Source organism: Mesoplodon mirus (genome assembly GCF_964341445.2).
Source record: "Mesoplodon mirus genome assembly, chromosome: 3".
NCBI lineage: Eukaryota > Metazoa > Chordata > Mammalia > Artiodactyla > Ziphiidae > Mesoplodon > Mesoplodon mirus.
Window position 1 is genome coordinate 75,101,846 of NC_138978.1, and position 25,268 is coordinate 75,127,113.

Genomic DNA, 25,268 nt, shown 5'->3' on the forward strand with positions numbered 1-25,268 from the left:
TAGATTTGTTTCAACCAAAATATGGTAAGGAAAATATATGTATTAGTTCTTGGCCAGGATTTGGCTGAAAATTAGGCTCTATTATCTAAACTTACAAATTATTGCATTATGTGTAAGACAAGTTTCTATTGATTTTCTCTCATCATTTCTGTTAGAATCTACAACTTAGATAAACTTTTGTGGTACTTTTACTGTTTTAATTTTGTTGACATTATATTTATTACATAAAAGAGATCTAAAAAGAGTAGAAAATATATGCAGCCCTGTATAAGAATAGGCTTTTAGATAGGGAACTATAACAGGTGTCAATAAATCAAGTAGGTAGAAAGTCAGACTAAAATTATTAGGAAGGATTCCAGGAAACAGAACGTAATTTTAGCTAAAAATTTTCATTAACACTGCTTATAAAGGTTAACTTTTGGACGGTCTCACAGCTATACCATTCTGAATTTTTAAAGCTCTGCTTATCTATTTGAACATTCATTCCTTATCAAATTGACTTTTTAATGCTGAGTGCTCATTAAAGCTTCAATATTTTACATCATTTTAACATACAATCAAAAATTGATGAAGTATAAGTGTTTGACATCTAGGTTAAATTTTTTTGAAATCATCTATCATGATGGTATAGAAACAGATTTAAAGATGGGACTTAGTTCATTTTTTTGTTGTTGTTGCAAAATTTATGAATAGATTGAAAATTATTTTAACAAACAATTCAGTGGAAATTAGAGGCTCCCTGTCTTTAGTAGTGAGATTCCTTTATATGGACTTTGAGTTTTATTGATTCTGTGCAAGCACAATAGATAAAGAATTGAATGATAACAAATCTAAAACAGCATAGTTTTTGGTTTAATATGTATGTAATATATTACAAATATTAAAAAATTGAAAATTGTTCTTAATTCTAAATATAATAATCATAAACTTATCCCTGTCTTTCACAGTATAGTGCAAATACCTAATGGTGTATTTGGTAGTTTAGCTGAAAGACAGATTTTCCATTTTTGGTTAACTTATATTCAAGACTGTTAATCTACCTAAAATTCCTTAGGGTACAAATAAGACCATAAAGGTAAAATTGAAAGAAGCAAATCTTAATTTTTGTGTCAGCCTTGTTACCATTCTATGTTGTGCAATTTATAGGTTTCTCAAGGTCAGAAGAAATCACTAAGCCAGAGCGATGCAACTTTTGCCATTATCCTACTACTTACTCCCAGTTTTGATAAATTAAATTGTATTCAGATGCACAGTCATAGAGAATTTTTACTATATAAAAGAATTCTTTTGAGAGTTTAATTAAAGTAAAAGTCATACCCAAATCTTCTTTTGAAATATAGGGTATTTCACATGCAGGTATGTTTTCAAAGTACATTATGTTTCTGTAGTTCAGAGCAACCTTTCCTGGCAATGTTGCATGTGTATAAATGATAGGTAAGGGCTTGGATTTATTTTAATAATTCACAGAGTTTATAATGTTTTGGATTTTACTTTCAAGATGTTATTTTTGGTTTCTTACAATGCCACAGAAGTTATTATGACGGCACATGTAGTTTTAAAAATGACAGAACTTCTAATACCAAGTTTGTCAAAATTGCCAGACTGAAAGTATGTATTTACTTTCATTGGTCTTAAAGTCTATATTTTGAAATATTTATTGTGTTTTGCCTTTTACAAGAGCAGTTTTATCTATAAGCACATTTCATCTAGGTATCCATTAACTTCGGGGCTTTAATTCTTCACTTTAGATCAACAGCCATTTATTAAGGCCCTGACTGAAGAAGTGTACCGTACAAGGACTGTGCTCTCTAGGTACTTAAAATCTCATCAGAGAAACAGACATTTCCACAAATAATTATAATATAAGGCATACCATAATGACATGCCAACCTGAAGTGTAGAGGAAAGACTGTGGAAATATAGGGTAGGGGGAGTCAATTCAGAATGAATAATATAGAAAAAAGAGAATCCATTTAAATAGACCTGAAGGCAGAGGAGGATTTCAGCAGATGCAGGCTTTTTTTTTTTTTTTTGCTGTACGCGGGCCTCTCACTGTTGTGGCCTCTCCCGTTGCGGAGCACAGGCTCCGGACGCACAGGCTCAGCGGCCATGGCTCACGGGCCCAGCCGCTCCGCGGCATATGGGATCCTCCCAGACCGGGGCACGAACCCGTATCCCCTGCATCGGCAGGCGGACTCTCAACCACTGCGCCACCAGGGAGGCCCGATGCAGGCTTTTTGAGGAGAAGGAGAAGTCAGAGGTAAAGGTCAGGGAAAACAAAGGCAGAAAATGGTACTTTAAGGAGAATGTGTATGGAGGGTACAAATTGCCCAGGAAGTGGAAGGAGATGAAACTGGGATGTTAGTTAGGGGTGTGTTTATGAAGAGCCTACTGTGCTATGATTAGACTTTCTCATGAAGGCCATAAAAAGCTGTTAATATTTTCTGTTGAGAAAGTGTTACATTTAATTGCTGACTGTCATGGTGGTGTAACCAGTGAACTAGAGTAGGGAAATGCTGGAGGAAATGGAACCTACTTAGAAAGTGTGGATGACAGTCCAGGTGAGTGGCAGTGGCAATAGACAGTGTGGAAAAGTTTTGTAGTGATGGGACAGAATTTGGCCATTGATTGAACTCAGGGTAGAGGAAGAGCTAGGTTCTATACGAGTCATTCATTCCTGCCATTGGCCTGTTGAGAGCAAGGGAGGAGGAACGAGCCCGTTTTTCTGACAATACTTTGAGGTGTGTGCATTACGCCTAAAGAATATTGGCTGTGCAAAAATTGCTTCAAGGTGATATGTATATTTTTAATGTGACCTGTGAAAAATTATAATTTTGCTTCCTTTATAGATGTCTTTAAAAATATTCTTGAGTATATACCTGCATATGTTTAAGTGATATTCATGTTTTTTCAAGTGCTGATTAAAGTGAAAATTTTTATTATGTGGATCTGAGGCTGTAAGGTTTAGTTTTTTGGTTTATTTGTGTTTTATTTATTTATTTTGTAGATTTATTTTTTTAAATTTATTTTTTATTTTATATTGGAGTATAGTTGATTTACAATATTGTGTTAGTTTCAGGTGTATATTTGTGTTTTACACGAGGTTCTTGTATTCATAGCCGAAGACTATAAATTGCATAATATGAAACTGAATAATAACTATGGTTTGATTTAAAGTATTAATAAAACCTAAATTTGTACATTGTAGCTGTAGGGTTTCAAGATTTTAATTTAGTGAAATGCCTGAACAATTTCTTGTATTTAGTTTGATGAGTATTATGTGAGAAGCTCGTCTTCCCAAATTAGGACAGACATATATATTGTACCATTTACAATTACCATTTAATTATTAAAACCTGTTAAATTTCATATTTAATATTTAGATATCTTTCTGCAAACGAGCTGCTTCGATTTATTGTCAACATTGTTTGACTTGTATATTAAAGTCAGTTTAATTGCAAATGCTAGTCTGAGGAAGGGTGAAAAGTTAGGATTTAGAAGTAGCCATGGTTTTTCAACAGCTTTAGTAAATAAAAAATGCTAAAATGAAATAAATCTGCAATGCCATATGCATTATAGGCAATGTCAGATACCTTAATTGCAAACTAAAGCTGAAGTTTACTTCCCAGTGTGAAATTTACTGTTTTTTCATACAGAGGTGAGATATAAGCCCAAGACTGGCATTGAATTAAGAGTGCTAATGTCAGTCCCATAATATTGGAGGAGAAAAGAGGTGTGGATTTTAATTTTTTTCATTCTTTGTTCTGAATGGTGATAAAACTGTATTGTACCTTTATGCTGACCTTTATTTAAAACAATTGACTTTTGGGAGGAATTTCACTGTTGGAAACAGTGTGTTCTCAAATTCAAAATATTGCTGGGAGAATATGTAGATGTGGAAGCCTACTTCGTCAAAAATTTTTGCAAGAAGCAAAAATGATCTTGCACTTTTAGTGTACTTTGAAAATAAATGTCAACTTTAACCCATCCTGTTTTTATTTAAAAGCAAATTTCTCAGGTATACTTAATATAGTTTTATATAATTTCACATTCTCTAGTACTTTAAAAGGTTTTAAGTTATTTTCAGTATTTCAGTTGTTGAATTTTCAAAAATAGATGGTCCTCGATTTACGGTGGTTTGACTGAGGATTTTTTGACTTTACTGTGGTGCAAAAGCAATATGCATTCAGTAGAAACCGTACTTCAAGTTCTAAATTTTAATTTTTTCCAGGCTAGCGATATGCAGTACAATACTCTCTTGATGCTGGGCAGCGGCAGTGAGCCTCAGCTCCCAGCCACCATGACACATATCTGCACCTATACAGTCATTCTGTTTTTCACTTTCAGTATAGTATTCAATAAGTTATATGAGATATTAAACACTTTATTATGAAATAGGCTTTGTGTTAGATGATTTTGCCCAACTGTGGGCTAATATAAGTGTTCTGAGCACATTTAAGGTAGGCTCGGCTAATATATGATGCTCGGTAGGTTAGGTGTATTAAATGTATTTGTGACTTAGATATTTTCAACTTTCTTGGGTTTATAGGGGTTTAATCCCATCGTAAGTTGAAGGAAATCTGTATTTTAAGGAAAAACTTCATCAGGGGGATTATTCTGCTGGAGTTTGGTTGGACCTGAATTGCATGTTTAGTTTTCCCACTCACTAATTGTGGACATTTTTGCTTCCTCCCTGTTAATGAGGAGGGTCAGTGGTTTTTAAAACTTCCTTGAGGGAGTTTATTTGACTTCTGCAAATGATAACAGGAAAGTATTTTATGCCAAACAATGATAAATTAAACTTGTGAAAAATAGCCGTTTTTATTTTTTGTCTTAAATTGGCAATTCCTCAATATTTAATTAAACATTAAATATTTCAAAAAAAGCTTGAAAATCCCTATTTTAGGAGATCTCTACGTTTGTTTCCAGTTTTTAAAAAAAATTGTGTTTCAGTTTTGTTCTTCAGTTTCTGAATTCATTCACTTTTCTTCATCTTTCCCTCAATTCATGGACATTACTTCCCATAGTTCAGTTTATTCATTCACCTCTTCCTCCCTCTCTCCTTTCTATTTACCTAATTTCCTTCCTTCTTTTTTGTTGAAAACATTTATTATATGCTATTTGCCAGGCATTATGCAAGGGTACCCAGAACTGAGGTTATAGATGTGAAAGCCATGGGTCCTGTTTTCATTTAGCTCACAATAATTTTGAAAATGATACTTTAGATACTTGTGATTTTGTACACAAATGACAGTGTTCATCTGGTGTGTGCTGTGGAGGTTGAGGGAAGGAGGGAGTTAGATCGTCAAGTAATCGGCTTCAACTGAGTCTTGGAAAAGGAATAGTGGTTGGCAGAGGGGATTTCAGGTAGAAGGAATAGCATAAATATGCCAGGAAAGGTTGCAAGGTGAGGGTAAGCCTCCTAGGTCCAAAAATCGAATTAATTACCTTCATAGTTAAAGAGGAAGAACAGAAAATAAAAAAAGGATGTTCATTCCGAAGTTTAGATGTTAGCCAAAAAAGAAATCCATTGAAAATTATAATAATTTTCCAGAAAACTGGTTTATTTATTGTATATTCACTCTGTTAATCACCAGGGTATTACACTACTTATCAGAATCGATTAAAGGGATGAGCAAAAGCTGTGGTCCATAAGGAGCGCTTACTTTCTTAATTACATTTAAGTACTATGTAAAGTTATTTGTGCCCTTGTGTCATTTCCTTACCTTCCACATCATTGTATTTCTTGCAGTACCAGCCTCAGTGCTTTGAACTGAGTATGTATCCTGGACATTTTTTCGGTCTGGTTTGAAGGGACTTGCATTGAAGAAAGATAAATATTGAAAATTTTGACAAAAGAGGTTTAAAAAATAGTTTAAAAGCTTAATTGAAGAAGAGCTATAAAACAACCCAATAATAACTATTATACAAATGGTACAGATAATGACTGTAGGAATTTTTGGAAAGAGGGGTGTTTTTCAGTTGGAGGTGATCCAGTTGGCTTTATGTCATAGGTGGCTTTTAAACCTGTTAAGTCTGTATGGAATTTTCGTAGGTGGAAGGGAGGGGAATTTTTTCTATATGGGTAAAAAAAGTCTTGAATATAAGTCAATTTGAAGGGCATATTCAGAATTACTGAGCAAATAAGTTTGACAGAAGTAGAGGGTTGAATTATTTTTGAAGTTAGATCTGTTGGGGCTCTATTCTTGTTGTTTGCTTTTTGCCACTTTTTTTTTTTTTAACTTTTTCCTTTTACCACCGCCCCTCCAGTCCCTCTGTTGTTAAAATAGAGATACTAAGTTTGTTGTAATAATTAAACTACAGGGAGATAATAATATATGTACTTAAGAGAAAATTTGAAAATCAGCAGTTCTGAGGTCTGCCTTTGTTAAGTCACAAACCCAAGTGTTTTCTTTGTCTCATAGAGTGAAATTAGGAAGAGCAGTCTAATGGAGGTTGGCAAGCTGGATGGAGGGCAAGAAATTAGCCACGAGATTTTTACAGAAGTTGAGAGAGAAAGAGGTTAGGGCAGAATGAATGAAAAGAATGAGAGGGGATTAAAACATTTCAGAAAAAGAATTGATAAAACTGTGAGTGAATGAGTACCACCTTAAAATGAAGTACCTTTTATATTTACAGGACTGTATTTTATCCAAACTTACCATGAATAATGCTCCAGAGGATTTTTGGTTTTGAAAACTTAGAGACTGAGTTAATTTCATTTGTGTGTATATGTATCTTTGCATGCACACTTAGCAAGCTTGGGTCAAAGGAAATCTGTTACTTCATAGTGAGTGTGATTTTTTTATTTTACCATGTCACACTAATGTATTTCTTTGTTACTGTAAAGCATAAATGTGTAATTCATGTTGAATCAGTATTTTGGCCTAGAAGATTTTTTAGGAGACTAATAATGGTATAGAGGCTTCATTAATACATATGACTAAATAAAACATTATTAATGTTAACAGATGTTGCACTTTAATCCCCTAGAATGATTGTTTGGTACCAGCAGGAAATTTATTAAGCCTGAATTGTGTGAAATTGTGTGCATGTAAGCTGCTACTTAGATTGTAAAAATGCTGTTGAAAACAGTTAAAAAGTTTTAGTTGTAATTGGCAGAGAAGTATTAACTGTGCTCAAAGAAGTATGTGTGTATGGTTGGCCCATGCGCCTTAACCTTTTTATCATTTATCTTCTTGTATTAATGTCACTAAATTATTAATTCATGAGTCAGGGTGGGAAGTATGAAGGCACTATTTAAATGCGTGGCAAATCTATCCTTATCGCCAGAGACATGAAAAAAGTCATTTTGTGTTATCTGTAAAATGGAAAGGACATTTTAAAATTTCATTTACAGTAATCCACTTCACTTCCAGTAAAACACCTAGATTATTACTACCATAATATAATGCACTTATTAAAAATTTGTAACTTCCACTCTTTTGTCTTATATATATAGATAGAAAAGTTTAGCTTATGTAATTTAAATATGGTTACCTTTTAATTGTAGCTTAGAAATATTATTCTTATGGCATGTTATAGTGTGAGTATTCAATTTTAGGAAACATTAGCTTGCAGAAAGTAAAAATATTTATTATAATAGTAACAGTCAAATATTCATTGGGAAGAGCCTGGATATAAGGAATTGGAAAACTCTAAAAATTCTTTTGTTCTAACAGAAATGTATGCATTTATTGTGACTTCATAATTTTGGGGGGATAAGATTGGTGATTCTGGCCTTGTAGAATTTTTAGCTTTATAGCAGAAATTCAACAAATTAGAATTTAGTAATTTCCTTTTGAATACAATGTGGGACTGGGATATATCCAGTATTTCATATGGGTGAGTAGCAGTGATGACAGAAGTTTCACGAGTTTGAAGCCACTTTTACCAACAGCTATTTGAAACCATCATACTAATGGTAGAATACCTCAGGGGTCTTGTCCAAACCTCATTGCTTTTCAGCCTCCCATTACTTACTGTTTTGATTGGTTTTACATTCTCTTCTGCCAAAGTAGTAAGATAGGTTACTGTGGTAATGCCTTTTATTTTCTTTTCTGGAGTTTCTCCCCAAGCACTGTAAACTGTACATATGGCTCTGTTATACACACACTGAAACACTAATTTGTTTTGGTCAGTATAATGCTGCTTTATTTTGTTTTTCTCATTCCAGCATAGTTAACTTACTTTTACATTTACATTTAAATTAATTTCTTAAAATAACAGACTGAAGTTGGTTTGAATATTCTAGTAGATGTTGATAGTTATTGGTCAGTTCATTATTTGACCGAACTGCATTCAGTTATCTCCATCTTGTATCGGTTAATCTATAGCAGGAGTTAGTAAACTGGCTGACTGGCAATTTTTGCAGTAAAGTTTATTGACACACAGCCATGCTCATTCATTACACGTTGTCTATGGCGGGTTTCATGCTACAAAGGGAGAAGTGTATAGTTGTGACGGAGGCTCTACGGTCCTTAAAGCCTAAAATATTTACTTATCTGGTCCTCTGCAGAAAAAAGTTTCCTGATCTCTGCTGTATAGTATCAGTCTACATAATTCATTGCTTCTAATTTTTCTAAACATAATGGGATATTATTGATAGTTTTTAGCTTAAGAGAGGTGAAGAATTACTGGTTGGTATCTTTGGAAGTTATTCTTATTAAGCTCAGTTTTTTGCTTTATATGTGGAGTGGCAATGCGGGATATATTTTCCTCAAATATCAGTTTTCTGATTTGGAAAATTTATAAAAAATTACTGAAATACTACAAAAATAACATGTCTTTTACCAAGTAAGAGAGTCTTGGCAAGTAATTCAAGCTTCTAGTCAATTTTTCTCAGCTTTTTATAACCTATGTTTCTTTTTATTAAACATTGCTTTTTTGGGGGGTTTTTTTTTGGTTGTGTTGGGTCTTCATCGCTGCGTGCGGGCTTTCTCTAGTTGCGGCGAGTAAGGGCTACTCTTCGTTGCAGTGCGTGGGCTTCTCGCTGCGGTAGCTTCTCTTGTTGTGGAGCACGGGCTGTAGGCACGCGGGCTTCAGTTGTTGTGGCACATGGGCTTAGTAGTTGTGCACAGGCTCAGTAGTTGTGGCTCATGGGCTCTAGAGCGCTGGCTCAGTAGTTGTGGCACACGGGCTTAGTTGCTGTGTGGCATGTGGGATCTTCCTGGACCAGGGCTCGAACCCATGTCCCCTACATTGGCAGGCAGATTCTTAACAACTGAGCCACCAGAGAAGTCCTTGAAATTTTAATAGAGGTTATAAAATTATTTTAATGTTGAAAATCCCTTTTCTAAAAACCACATACCTCCCTCACTCCATGAGTCACTAGTTAAGAAGCACTAGACATAAAACATGTTATAGTTTAAGTTTTTAATGAACTAAAGTTTTAAATTTTTTTAACATTTAGCAATCATTAAAAATGACTCAGTCCATTATGTTTTTAAATATCTGTAAACATTTTTCTTGCCTTCCCATATGTCTTCTAATGCTCTTTAGGGGAATCAGATATGCTGACCACATAGAATATCAGTCGAACACTGGAAGTAAGAGTCTGTTCTTGTTCATTCACTTAAACTGAAACTTTATTTCTAATGTTGTTCATTAAGTTAATTTTCAGAAATAATTGATACATACGTTTTCTTTACCACTCAATTAAATACTGTTATTTTGAGTTTTGCTTGTAGACACAGAGTGTATGGTATGGAATGTAGGGCTTAATGGAGACTAATGTGGGCTAAGGCACAGGAACTTGCTTTTTCTGGAAAAAGCATGTTGTCTTGCTGTTTGATCATGTGTGTTTTCCCACAAAGGCGGAGTGTGAAATATGTGAGCTGAATGAGTCTCAGGTTATTGTATTATGGCTGCCGATGTAATAATCTGTAATGTAATCTGTAAGTAGGTTTCAAAAAATGTGTTTTGTAATAGCAACTCTTTTAGATGTAATTTTAAAACTCTGACTTTTTAAAGTAATTGCTGAGAGATATTTTGATAAAAGACAAGCTTTTAGTGAGACATATTGCAATAACCCTTAAAAATCTCCTTTAGTATTACTTAAGATGGAATCAGGACCATAAACATGTTATTGGAATAATTGAGAAAATAATGGAGTAGTTAATTTATTGTGTATTCCTATCCTTGTATATAGTTGCTGAACTTGAGGCTTAGATGATTGTGATTTGTCCCAACGCTCATAGTGGTAGGTTAAACCAGGATTCTAGACTGTGTTCCTCATCTCAGTCTTGGGCTCTTGTCATTAAGATGATATTGGTTGACCTAAGTACACATCTCAAGGGAAACACAGGTCTATAAACTGCTTTTATTTCTCTTTTCTTTCATTATTTTGGTATAAAATATATTTATTATCACTACGTTTTTGGGAGTTTAACAGTTATTAATTCATATTTGGGGTCTTAATCATTTTCTTATGTATTTAATTCTCCTTAGAAGATTATTAACTTTTTGAAAGTGGCAGTCATATCTTCATCTGTTTATAATCCCTTTAGAGCCTAACACAGGGCCAGTATATAAAGTAAATATAATAAATGAATAGGTAACACTCATTTCAGTACTCAATATCAAAAATATCTGGAATGTAATCACTAGATAGTCATTGACCTAAACTGACATACATGCAATTTTACCGTTAATATTATTTATTTTATTTTAGAATTGCAAGTTGAGATGACACTATATATATTGACATAGCTTGCAGCTGAGTTTTATCATTTATTGATTACAAAAGGCAATGTGCTATATACTTCAGAAAATTTTTTTCAGCTTCTTACCATATATTCTTTGTAGTTACTTTTTCATTTTTAAGTTCATTTGACATATTTTACTCAGATTACCTCATTACCTTTAAGAAACTCCTGATGGTGATATTGATGATCTAATATATGACAGATCCTGGGTCATTATTATTTCATTTAGTGGTTGTACATATAGACCAAGAGGGAATCTGAATATTGATTCAAAGAATGGCTAGTAACAATGATTTATGAACAAAGGATCCAGTGTAGTGAGCCAAGGATAAGATTGCATCTCATGAGCAACATTGGATTTTTTCTTCTCTATTTGCCTGAGCAGCGAAGAGACCATAATATCACAGAAGTTGACATTAAAATGTTCTTTCCATGACTTAAGATTCATTGTTAATTATATTTGAGGAAATACTTAGGTTTATAATTTTGACTTGTAAGCAACTTCTCAGGTATTTTGGCTCATAAGATTCATCTGGAATAATTTGTTAATTTATAACATCGTGAGCACTTTAAATAGCACTGTAAATGAATAAAATTAAGATAGCTTAACCGGAAATACTAAAAATTAAGTTAACATTTAGCTATCATTACCTAAGGGATGTTAGTTTTACTCATGTAAACATTTTGAAAATCAACTCATTATTTTTTTTAGTATTTCATCACTTTCATAATCCCAAAATGGCTTTGTTCTATTTCTATTTTTTATTCCAAAAGGAAAGATAATAAAACACATAAAGTGAGTAGGCTTATCTGAACTACTTAATTCGTGGCAATAGTGGTTTTAGAACATGGTCTTATATCCCAGCCCTGCTATTGTTTACTGTCCTTGTACAGGTTAGGTATTCTCATTTTAAAGCAAATTGGGGATAATAATTTATATTTCGTCAGGTTGTTGTGAAGATTTCATGAATAATATAAGTAAACTATTTAGTTTATCTGTGTAGTTTTATCATTTTGTAGGTACCTAACTGTGCCAGGCAATTGTAGCTTTCTATTTAGAAAGGGTTATTTTTTAGCTAGAATGTTATCTCCCTGAGGGTTAGGAGTTTTGTCTCTTGGGTTCCTCAGTACACAGCATGTAATAGATCCTCAGTAAATGTTTGCTGAGTGAATAACTTGGCAACTAAGAAAGAATGTCCTTGTAATTAGCCTTGATTGGAATTCAAGCTTTGCTGCCTGCTAGCTGAGTAACTTCCAGTAAAGGAGTTAACTTTTCTGAACCTCAGACTTCTGACCTTTATGATATTGACCTTTTAAGGATTAGTGATATGTGTCTGATACAGTATTTCACGCGCAGTAGGTACTCAGGAAATATTTTTGGCCTTGGTACCCATAATTTATATTCAACTCAAAAATATTGCACGAGAATTCTAGACCATTAGAAAGTTAAGAAGAAATAAAATGTTTTAACTTTGGAGAGGACTGCTATTTAAAAATAGCTTGCCCTTTCCCCCAAATGGGAAAAAAAAACTAAATTCTACATTGTAGGTGTATTGTAATTTAACAGTAAATACAAAATATTTTAAACTAATGGATCTATGATTTTTTATGATATAAAAGTTGGGGATGCCACCAACTTTCATGTTATATAACGTAATATTTTGAACTGGGCATGTAGCTTCGTTTTTTTCCTTTTCTTTTGAAACTTCATTTGCAGCTTTATATTCAGTCATAAAATGTCCCCTATGTTGGTTTGAAAATGATAGCCATTCGTTTTTATTATTTCAACTGGAAGCATTTTAATGAAGAGAATGGCAGACTGCCCTTCATTGTGCCTCCAGAGTCCACAGCTACAAGCCTCTTTTGCATGCTCAGCATGACTCCTAGATATCATAGCAGATAGCAGATATAATTTACTGGGAGCATTCCTGAACTCTTCTCCATTCTACTCCTCCTCTAAGTCCTCTCACAGGAGAATTTATACCTTCACAATGATGAAGAAGTTTCAATAAAGGGTAAGATCAAAAATGAATGTTAAGGGGACTTTAGTATAAATGGTGTAATTAAAGTACTCTCTATTTGATACCAATATCTGCAGAAATGAAACAGAAAGAGGGTGGCGACTAGTAGTTGGCCACGTGGTTTTAAAATCGCTATTAGCATTTCCAACCCCAGCCCTATCTTCGTGAAGGGAAAGAAAATAAACTCCAACGCATGTCTGGAGCTAAAAAAGGCTTTCTGATTAGTGATAGCAAGGGTTTACTTAGGCAACTTACTGAAAGAAAAATCCCAAGGGTGTTGATGTTTTCAACATCAACTTGTTAACAAGAAGGGGAAATTTTGCAATTTATTTTTTATTTTCTAAACCTTTGCAGTGGGGGCAGAGTGGGGTTAGTATCATCCTGTTGTTGCTATTGTTGTTTTGGTAAAACATAGAAAAGCAGCTTTCTTTAGTTAGTAAATTCTGTCCCATAGTGATTATAATTTTATAGCACAAATTAGATCAGAAAGACTGATTTTGTACAGCTGTCTTTAGCTCTCATTTAAAATTGACATACACTTAGTGCATAGAATTGTAGGCTTGCACAAAGCGTGAATGTTTCATTTTATACAGCATTAGTGCATAGTAACAAGGATGGGTAACTTTGGTAGGTTTCCTCCTTAATATAGCTCTTTGCCTTTCCGGTTCTCATACTTATGGTTGTTTGGGCGTAATATCCGGTATTCACAGTAGTTCAGTGTCCATGAGTAGAAATCAAAGATAAAGCTTTAGATATGAATTTTAGTGTCTTTGCACTTAGTAGAATATCAACTCAGTTAACCATTTTTAGAAAAAATCAAATTATCTTTTTCTCATTAATTTGAAGCATGCTGTATCCTACTTCTTTCACTGATGCTTTTCAAATGGGTTTTATTTTTTTTCTATTTTTGCTAGACAGATATCATCATATATAAGGTTAAATGTGATTTCTTAGTAATGTAACATAAATACACAAATATTAAAACTGATTAGTAATGGTTTCTTAATTTTGCTGACAGTTTAAGGCATGGGATGTTTAATGCAACTAATATAAGCAGGTTACTGTCCGAAAGGCTACATCTAACTGTATATTGTAAGTAGTGTATAAAACATTGAGGACTGTTGGGATATAAACAGTGCTGAGGCATGTTCCTGGAAGTCGTTGTTCAGCTTTGGAAGGTTTAGTATTAATGATGCATTAATTGACTTTTTACATGACAGAGTAATAGGATACTTACTCTAAAAAAAAAATCTTGACAGAGGTTTGGTAGACAATGGCAGGTGGTTATAGAAACAAGGTTAGGATGAAATAGTTTGAATCCCCTTATTTGAAGGATAAGAAAAGAAATAGTCATTTGTAGTTTTTAGTAAAAGTGTTCTGTTTCAGTTTTTATTAAGCAATGAACTGTTACTTAGCATTATGTGGGGTTTCATCTGTGCCTTTACCCTCCCAATTTTTCCCTGAAGTTCTTGGGAAGTTTTTCTAAAAATCTAAGGACAAACTGGTTTTTAATATGGGGAATCACTTAATCTTTTCTGTTTGTTGAAAGAAAGTTTAATAGCCCTTTTCTGGTTTTGTTCCATGTTTTTGTTCTTGTTTTGCATTGTGAGACACTTTTACTGAGCTTCATTTTGCAGGTAGTTATATAGAGTCTGTTGGCTACATCTATGCCAGTGAGTGTCTTGTGGCTCCAGTTTGATTTAGGAGCAATGTTTTCTTGGGATTAGTTTCACCATGTTTGATTATTTATTCATTCTATCCTTAGCTGATTATGGTCTGCTAAGTATTTCAGTTTTCATTAAATTTTTTAATGGAAGGTTGTTTTTAATTTGGATCACAGCAGTAAAATCTTTTGACTGTTTTCAAAATTGCATTTAAAACTTGAACTTTAGAAAATAATTTTATTTGATGTGAAGTGATTGGATGTAGATAGTAGAATGAGAAAAATAAATTTGATATTCTTTTACTCATTGCATAGACAGATGGATGGACTTAAGCTTTATCTGGGCGAAAGAAGCCATGATTTTATTACATTCCAGAATCTCTTTCTGTTTGTTAGAAACAATTATTTATACTAAGTCTCATAGTTGACTACAGCGTATAGTTAAAATCAGTTCATAAAATATTCTATCCTGGCCAGAGACCACAAAAGAGGTCTGGGTTGTGTGGTTTCCTCCTCCTTTTCCCTTCACTAACAGAGGTTTTCCTATCTTGGCAGCTGTTTCTTACGAGGCAGTCGTCAGTCCCTGATTTCTTCCTTCTCTTTCTTCCCACAAACAAGGACTCTTTCAAATAGCGGATGACCAAAGACAGACCGATCTTGGATCGCTTTAAGAAAGTGGAAATGTGTTCAAGGGTTGTGCATGTGGGCACGCAGCCTGTATACATTAGTTCATTGAAATGAGAGTACCCATTACAACCAAAACCTGGGTAGTCAGGATACTTTGCTTAAATCGGGAGCATTCCAAAGTCTGACTTAATTACTACAAGTAAAATTAATGCACCTCTTCCACAGATTAAAATTATTCTAATTGCTTGAGCCAATCATTGACCAGTCTGTGGGAAGTAAGAAATTGTTCACTGATTAGCCTTTTTGATATGACAGGCCATGAAATTATCTGACTTCTCTCTGTGCTTTATATAAAATAGCTTGCAGTTTTAAGGCAGGTACTTTGCACAGCAGTTGTAAATGGAAGGTTTACATTTGGTTTCGTCTTTTGAATAGTCTTTGGGAGCTCAGAGTGAAAAATGAGTAGAGAGCCAGCCAGTTTTTCAGGGTTGTGTGCCATGTGTCTCCTCTGTCAGATTAATTTTTGATGTATCATTCTTCTTTTTATATTTTTGGCATGCAGAGGAGGAAGCTTGCTTTTCCCTTTGTTTTTGTTTTATTTCTAAGAACATCTGAGGTGTTCTTAGAACTTGGTAATGCCAATTCTGATTCCCTCATTATGATACCTAATTGTCTTCACAGGTTTCAGAGGGAGCTAAAAAAGCTGGGCTGGTTATGGATCATGGAGGTGTATATGGAAGCAGTTTTATCTCAGAAACTATAGGCATGATAAAATAAACTTCTTATGACAAAAATATCTTGCCAGTTCCTTTTGTGGTTTTATGGGTCTTTATATTTAAACACTAGATAATGACTTCAGATTAATTTTTTTACCTTCTTTCTGTGTGTTTGTTGGTGAAGCAAGATAGTGACTTTGTAGCATGTGTTCCAAACCATTTAGCATCTGACCCCTTTTCCATTGAAGTTACATTGTAGGGAAGTGATAGCAGAATATAGTGACCTACTAATAGAATCACATATGATGCATTAAGAATGTAGCAAATGCAGAGTAGCTCAGATAATGTGAAATAGAGAACTCAAAGTTATCTAGGGAAATTTGGTTATCTAAATTTTCTTTATGCTTTAGTGATAGCATCTAAATTATGTAAGAGTTCATTTGATTTGAGTTATATACACAACCTCATGTAAATTTCAGTGCTCCACTTAAAAAAAACTCTTTATTTGCACCAGGTTAAGGATAGCATGGGGAAACTTTAAAGGAAGAATTTGTAATTTCTTTACCCTCAGAAACTAGATCAGGAGGCTGTATATATTTTGGAACTGGCTTCATAGTATGTGTATTGTAAGGCTGGTATTTACTCTTTGATTCCTCATGCTACCCCAGAAAGCAGTAAAACACTTCAGTAGAACCCAGCAAATAACCTGGTTTCACGTGATCCTGGGAACTTAGAAATGCTGATTAAATCACTTCTGAAGTTTTTGTATCCTCTGCATTTGAAGAACGGTGTCCTTAAGGGCTAGTCAGAATTAAACTTGGCTCTTGGTTTTTATATTCTTTGCCATCCCTCCCTTGGTTTTTTAAAAATAGTGATGCAACCTTGGAGATATAATCATCATGGTCTGCGGTTTTATTTTTGTCCAGTGGATGGACTAAACTACTCAAGGATATGGGTTTGATCTTACTAAGTTTTGCTGTAAGAAAAACTGATATATGAAAATCTAAAAGTTTAAAATGAAATAGTTAAGAGCAATCATTTTATTAAACTGCTCCCTTTATGAATAACTAGTAGTCAGATAAATAACAGTTTGCTATGTGGTGTTTGGAATGCCATTATGATATAAAGTACAACCATATATTAAAAATTATACACCCTTGAATAGAAAAATAAACTGTTTCATTATATCTGTAATGTACTTTGCAAGGTAACAGGATGAAAGAGTAGATAATACAGCTGTTACCATCACTAGAAACAAAGAAAGTGTATGTATGTATGAAATTTTGTTGGAGGTATTGTGTACCAAAGCTAGTACTTTGATAAAATGACTAATACATGGCATTGAAAGGCAGATATATTATTCTAGAATAACTTTTTAATCTTTTCAAAGAAAAATTTATCTTTGGGAATTATATAACTATTATGTGAACTCATATGTTCTGATTACCTTTAATTTTGGGAGGTTTTGATTGTTTCCAGAATGCAAAGCTCAGATATCCAGTGTATAGGAGCAACTTCCTGTTGCATACAGAATCAAAACATATGCCCTTTCTTTTATACTTAGGAGAAGGAGGGAGGAAAGGAGGGAAAGAGAGGAGTTGTTGTTATTATTATTTTTTCATCTTTTGTGACATTGCAGGACCATAGAGTAAATGATGGATTTGTTTGTTTTTCAGATATGAGGATCAATGATGCAGACTGCTGGGTTCGATGAAGCTGGACATTTATAACTAGATTCATTAAGGAATACAAAGAAAATATTTAAAGGGATCAATAATGGTGTCTTCTGGTTGCAGAATGCGAAGCCTGTGGTTTATCATTATAATCAGCTTCTTACCGAATACAGAAGGTAAGGTAACAGTTTAAATTTTATTTTTTAAGTTCAGGAGAACTTAAACTATGCAATCTTTTTGTTATGTAGAAGTGGCTCGAATGAGTATTTTTTATTATTTTAGAATTAAGTGTTAAAAAGATTTCCTGAATGTCATATTCTTTTTCTGGTGGTTGAATTATTTTCATTACACAGCTATATATTATAGAAAGTGATAGAAATCTGAATTTATATTTTACATACATTTGTAAATATAATCATTGTAAATAATCCTGAGAGAACTAAATGAAAGCTTTGCTTTGGTATATATGTTATTTATTGACTGAATTTATGCCAGTAAAATTGAAAATATTTTGTGGCAACTCTTTGATTTCATCTTTAGTTTTGTGTGCTTCTTAAGTGTGGTCATTGTTCTAAAACTTCTAAATAAAATTTTTTTATATTTTCTGGAAAAAGTTATTTTTTGTAGTGCTTCCTTTCTAATGTTATCTTTTTTGAAGACAGACCTGATTCTTAAGGAAGTAAAGACACTTTAGAAGGTTAATGAAATAGTTGAAACCGTAATTACTATATGGATTTTCTGGTATCCATTATTTCTTTAGTCTTACATGTTATTTCCATGTGAAAATAACACCCTTCCAGGTGCTTTTTACAGAGCAGGTCAGAAGTTAATGTGGGGCTAAGATGTGTTAATTTTACAGCTAGTTGGTAGTGGCAGTCATTGCATGAAATTATATTAAACTTGTAAAATCTGTGAAAGAATGCAAAATCTCAGAGAAATGCATGTAAAATATAATGGATTTTTTGGTCACAATTAAATATTCTTGAAGAAAATGTCTTGGAATTTTTAAATTGGCGATATATGTACTTTTAAATGATCCCATTTATACCTATTAATAAAATCGGAGATGGAAAAAAAGGCATACTGTCAACTAATAGATAGAAGCTTATTATTCTAATGTCTTTGTAATAAGCTTCAAAATGTTAACATTTTTCCGAAAGAATTCTATTTGAATTGCTTGTTCCAAAATTACGTTTCATCACTTCTCCTTGCTGTCCCAGTCCCCTACTTTCAATATATTGACATAACTTAATATAATTCAGATAAATAACAAGTTGAGAAAAATTTTAACATAAGAACTTCTGTATTCAGAAAGTAAATAACGCTCACTTGGATTTGTCACACATGAAAGTTACAAACGGGTTAATATTTTATTTTCAGAAGATATTGCTCTTTGCATCAGAATTGAAAGATACATCAAATCTGACATTAAAATGTAATGTCTGAATGAATAGTACTGTAATGATAAACAACGAGCAGAAACTGAGTTAATAATATGAATCTCTGGCTTGGATTGTTATGAAAATCTTGTGTATAGTCTATAATTCTGCATCTGTTTTTTTGGAGGGAAAAACTAACTGAATTCCTGCTGTTATGTTTGAATGCTTTTATACATTTAAAAAGATTCCAGGTGTAGATCAATGGCTCATTAGTCCACATAATAAAAAATTTTCCAATCAAGGTAGAGACTACTTTGCTCGCACAGTAGCTTAACTCAGCAAGGGGCTAGCAAACCAGAGACTTTTTCACGAGATACTGCAGTTTTATTTCTAGTGTCGCCTATCAGGTCAGGATGCATATCTGCTGTTAAGAGAAATTTCATTTTTGGCACATCAGGCCAGGGGGTGTTGCTTTTGAAGCAGTTCCCTCCTACAGGTAAAAAGAACCTAGGACGAACCCACACTACTAACTGTGAGGGTATACAGAGTTACTGTGCACTTCACTGTTAGAACATTGATCCAGCGTCACGTGGTTTTGTCTTAGAAAAGTTTTACGCGACATGATAGTCCTTTATTGCCAGCAAGCAGATCATGCTTTGTGAACACCTATAGAGAAAACCAATCAAAGTTGGGTAGGAGAGCACAGGAAAGAAGATATAAATTTAATTATTCAACCATTAAGTTTCTTCAGGGCCCTTACATGATTGTTACCTTTTCAAATCTTTTAGCTATGAGCACTTTTTTTTATCATCTCCTGGATCTTTGCCGGTAAGCTCAGATAAGGTTTTCTAGATGGTTTCCTCCCTTCTTCCTCATTTATTGAGTGACTAAAGTGAGCCAGGTGCTTGGGGTTCAAAAATGCACAAGGCACAGGTCCTGCTCTTCAGGAGCTTGTGGTCTTGTGCAGGGGTCAAAACCTCAAATACCTACCTATTTGGCCAAGCAGGCAAAGTAACTTGAGTGTAGCAGGCCAGTGAAGGTCTGCAGCGAGCAGGAAAGTGCTTGCTGGAGGAACCATGGTTGCCTTTCCAGTGTTTAGCCTGGTTTTGTCGGTCTTCTGACTTCCAATAGAAACCAGTCGTTAGATTTTTAAGTAGTAGCAATTAAATAAGATTTTGTTTTTAAACGAAACAAGCCTGTGTATTGTATTCAGCCATGGACGTGCCTTCCTTTTCAGAGCTTTCTTTTCTCCTGTTTACAGTAGTGTTTTACCTTAGTGTATGATTTTAAAGGCTTAACATAATTTTGGATTTGTTTTACATCTGTATATATGAGAGGTAAATTTCCATACATGCAAGGAGGAATTATGTATTTGTTCTAAGTCCAGGCAAACATTATAAATATGTCATGTTTTGTGTGCATGTTAAAGAGCAAATCACTAAGCATTTTTTTTTTAAGTTTTACCATGGTAAGAGCTAATTATATAAAGGTTTAATTGTTAGAATTAGCTTATCTTCTCCATTTCTGTCAATGAGTGTTTAAGAATAAAGTCTTACCCGTTACAATTTACTGTTTTTTGCAAAGTAGGAGCAATGTTTTAATTATTCTTAAAGTCTCTCCTGTGTTTTTTTGAAAATTATGTTTAGAATTTTCAAATAAAAAATGATTATAAAAGACCAAACTTTCACAATATTTTGTAAGTTTTTTTAGAATTTATTTTGCTCTTAGAGGACTAACATCAAGCCCTTTAAAAATCAGTTTTGTTGAGAAACTGGGGTGCTTTGATTCTTTTGGCCAATTTTTACAAGCCAAGTAACCCACTGTGGAAACATGTATCAGTAAGTAGGAAAGTAAATTGAATTTTTGTGTCCTAGAGAATTAAATTATGCTATATAATGGAGCCCTGGCCAGCATAAGTCAGATATATGAAGGCTTGCTCAAGTGACAAGTTACAAATAATAGCAGTTCTTCAGCGAAGTAGGTAATATGGATTTCAGGTTGAATTCTTTATGCAGTGAGTATGTAATTAGATTTCGTTAGTCGAAATTTTAGTTAATTAACTTGAATTACATTATTGCTTATCCTTATTTCAAAGAAAGTATTATGCCAGGTAAAAATGCCACATAGATACAGCTTTACATATTTATTTATATACATCAAGAAAATTTAAGAACATAGCTGTAGGAATAGTATCTTAGCAGTTTTTACTGTACTTTTAAATTCTCTAAGCACATTTTACAATGATTTTTGTGTTAATTATGTCTTAGTAAAAAATGATGTTTGGCTGTAGGGTCTTTTTGCTAGTTGAGTGGCAGGAAAATAGTAGATCTAGGGGTCACTTATGAATTTAAAAAACCTGTTTCGGCCTATAAATATTTTTTTCAGAATGGTCTATAATTTATTTAGTGGAAGGAATAGTAACTTCGTTCTCCAAGGTTAAACTTAAGAAAGATTAGAATAATTCAGACCTATATTTATTCTTTTTATCTTTCATTCTTTTATTGATGCATACATGTAATAAAATGTACAGAATTTATATTTATACACACACACACACACACACACACAGAATGTCACCTTCACAAGGGCAAGAATCTTTTTTGTTGTTCATCAACATGCAAATGCCTCGAACAATGCCTGGCTTATGGTAAGCACTTATTCTATATCCGTCACTGAATGGCATAAATCTTTGAAGAGGGTCGTGGTCTTAATAGTTGGTAGAGGGACAGTAAACAGTTGTAATAACAGGGTGATAAGTGCCATGATGGGTGATACTCCAGAAGCATTGGGTGTGTGTCAAGAAATGCTTCCAGCCTGAAGTGATGATGATTCTTGAGCTGAATCTCAGTATGAGCTGCACAAGCTAGGTAAAGACAGTGGTGAGCATGGTGGAGAAAAAACCAACGGAGAGAGAACAGCATGGATGTGAAATAAAGTATTGCAGTAGTTCTCAAACTTGAGCATAAGAATCACCTAGAAGGTCTGGGGTGGGGCCCAAGCATTTGCATTTCTGAAAAATTTCTGGGATGAGACTGATGTTGCTCAGCATCACACTTAAGAACCACTGTAATCTGGTGTGTGGGTAGTTGAGGTGAGGTATGTGGTTGCATGGCTGTGGCTATAAAGTAACTTTTTAAAAGTTTTTCCAGAAAAAATTATGATTTAATTCACTGTGATTCAGAAGTTGTAACCAGTTATCTATACCTTTTCACATGGCTCTTTATCCGTCTGATCAGGCTCCTTGGGCATAATTTTAGGCTTCAAAAAGGGATTTTTGGGCTTCCCTGGTGGTGCAGTGGTTGAGAGTCCGCCTGCCAATGCAGGGGACACGGGTTCATGCCCCGGTCCGGGAGGATCCCGCATGCCGCGGAGCGGCTGGGCCCGTGAGCCATGGCCGCTGAGCCTGCGCGTCCGGAGCCTGTGCTCCGCAGCGGGAGAGGCCACAGCAGTGAGAGGCCCGCATACCGCAAAAAAAAAAAAAAAAAAAAAAAAAAGGGATTTTTTTTTTTTTTTTTTTGCTCTTTTTAGACATTGTACTAAGAAAGAAAACAATTGGAAAATTGACTCCACATTGGAAAAAACAGAACGTATTTTCTGTGATGGGTAAATGTTTTCAGCGCTCCTAAACCACCCTTGCTTCAGTTTGTCTCTTCTCACTGTTACAACCTTGTTCGTTTTCTTGTTGGGATTAACTACGTGGCCATTGCCATCAAAATGCTGAATTGACTTTACCGTAGGGACTTTACATTTCCCAGTGTAGCAGAATTGACTACTTTTGTTCATTTCAGATTATTTGATTAGTTTAAAGCTAGGAGGTAAATTTTCAGCAAGGTACATGGGGATTTGGCCGTATGACTCCTATTAAACTTAATGGGGGTCACAACTCCCATTAAATTAATAGGAATTGTACGGTATATCTGTGTTTGCTGCAGGCAAATGTAACCTTATTTTTTAAATTTGCAAATTATGTAAATTAACATTGATTTAAAACAAAGCATTTTTTCAATGATTTTATTTATATTTTTAGTGCAGATTAATGTGATTTTATTCCTTAAGAAAGTACCTAACTATATTGCTCTTAGGACACTAAATATTCTTTATTGTGTTATATGAGTGCAATGTAGTTTGATCGCAGCAGGCGTTCTTCTGCATAGGTACTGATGTAATTCATTTTCAAAAATATAAATATTAATGTCACTTACATATTCTATGACATTGCTTCTGATCTTGTAAAAACCAAATGCCTTATAGTACTCCTACCAGGATTTAAGAGCAAGTTATTTGAGTTCTGATTATGACTCAAAATTGAAAAAAAATAAGATTAAACTTATTGGATACCCTGGCATCTTTAAAAAAAGTTAATTTGGAGTATACTTTTGTCATTTTAGATACCAATATTCAGTGTTAAATTATGCCATATTTAGTATATATGGAGATTAAGTTCTAGTGCTTGCTTGTTGATTTTTTTTCTTCTCCCCACTTTTCCTTCCCACTTCCCACCCTATTTCATCCTCTTTTGCTTCTTTTTCCAGTGTTTAGAAAGGTTGACTTATCCATAATCTCTGTTGATTCACTAATAGGTCTATTGCTGGTATAAAAGTGTTATAAATCAGTGTGTTATACACAGACCTCAATAACACTGTATTGCTTGGCTGTTTAAGTTTTGCAAACCTCCATATTCTGACAGAAAAGACTGCATCAAATATTTATTTAATAAATCTATTATGACGTAATTTGCTAAAAGTAAAGAGGTCATAAACTTGTCCATACAGAAGTAAATTTTTGAAATACTGATTTTACATTCATATTAGACATTTATCACCATTACTGTTATATTTCGAAATAATCAATAGTGTATTAAAGGTGGCTTAATTAAAAGCACAGGAGACATGTAAAGCACCTTAATTTTTCTGAACGGTAATTGTGTTCATTACTCCTTACTAAGTAATTTCAATCGTGATGAATCTCTTGCCTTGTTTTTTGAATTAATGTACCTTTTCACTTTTTTATATACTAGGTCGTGGTATTAGAGAATAAGATAATACAAATGAGTGAGCACATCTGAGTATTAAGGTAGAACTGGTAGTTCTCAAAGAACTATTTATCTGCCACATTACTAAGGGAGTGTCTTACTGAAACATATGCTTGGTACCCTATGGTAGTCTTTATTTTCTTTTCACATCCTGCAAGACAGAACGACATATGACAGCCGTGCAGTCTACATGTATTAGACATCAATGTGGATTAGTGAATATCTCATGACATCTTTCAACCCTATTCTTTTACTCCTTTTGTCAACTTGACAGAAGTGATTCCAGGAGAATATCTAGCCTCGGCCCTGGGATCTTTTGGCTAAAATGTAAGGCTGAGAAGGGAATTCCATATAAGAGCTTCTGCAAGCAAAAACAACATTTATAATCCCTCCTTATCAGCATGGTACTCTCCTGAATTTGACTTTTATGTTTGCTATTGTTCTTGCTTTGAGGGTTTATTTTTCCTAAAAGTTTTCCCCTCCTCCTGATTTTGAATGTAATACGTTCTTATGAGAAAAGATAAAAAATAAGAAAATTAAGATAAGCATTTAAAATTTTTCATAATTCTAGACCTTGATATAACCACATTTCCTTCTTTTTCCCCAACACACATGATAAAAACAAAGTTACAATGTATAAAACAAAATTAAGTTCTTCATTTCCATATACTTTTATATTCTGATTTTTTCCACTTTATTATCATAACTTGTATTACCCTGTCATTATATATTTAGGTAGTAGATTTTAACAGCTGCATTGTAATTTATCATGTATATGTCAAAACTGACTTAATCCTCCCTCTCTACCTGTTGGCCATTTGAACCTAATTTCTTTCAAGTATAAGTAAAATAAATATCTATATAAATCTTTTTCATCATATTTGGTTGTTTCCTGGGACTGGAATTCTAGAACTCTGATTATTATATCAGGCATGTATGCATCTTCCAAACTGGCTTTTTGGAAGAGTTATACCAGTGTTCTCTTTGACTACTGTGTGAAAGTATCAATCTATATGCTTTACCAGCACTGATTTTAAATTTTTAAAAGAATTGACACTTAGATATGGTAAAAAGGATATCTGATTATAAATTAAATTTGTAATTTGGGAGATAATAGTGAGGACAAAAACATTTTTTATGGATTTACTTATTGGCCATTTGTAATTGTGATGTGAATTTTTTTGTTCACTACCTTTGCCAGTTTTTCTGTTTATGTTGTTACAGCTTTTCTTATTTTTTAAACCCTTTGATGATATCCTTTTGTGATTTTTATTATGAAAAATGTATTTGTTTGCCTTTTAATTCATACTGATTTTTTAATGAAAATTTCAAACAGAAGAGAGAATTTCGTAAAATAATACTAGTCACAGATTTAACAATTATCAATATTTTACTTGATTTGCTTTATTTACCCCCCTTTTCCTCTTTCCTTACTTTTTGACATTTAGCTC

The 25,268-nt window shown here is 33.6% G+C and overlaps 1 protein-coding gene across 10 annotated transcripts in view; it reads left to right on the forward strand.

Moving 5' to 3' along the window:
- Window positions 1–25,268, forward strand: part of ADGRL2 (adhesion G protein-coupled receptor L2) — a 180,412-nt gene that overhangs the window by 16,013 nt on the left and 139,131 nt on the right. For 9 of the 10 annotated variants that reach the window (XM_082613693.1, XM_082613688.1, XM_082613685.1 and 6 more), the window contains exon 2: window positions 17,410–17,582. In XM_082613693.1, coding sequence (XP_082469819.1) covers window positions 17,510–17,582 — 73 coding nt within the window. In that variant the 5' untranslated portion in view covers window positions 17,410–17,509. Of the gene's footprint in view, window positions 1–1,792; window positions 1,813–17,409; window positions 17,583–25,268 lie in introns of those variants that run through there. The other variant, XM_082613692.1, reaches the window with a different exon arrangement.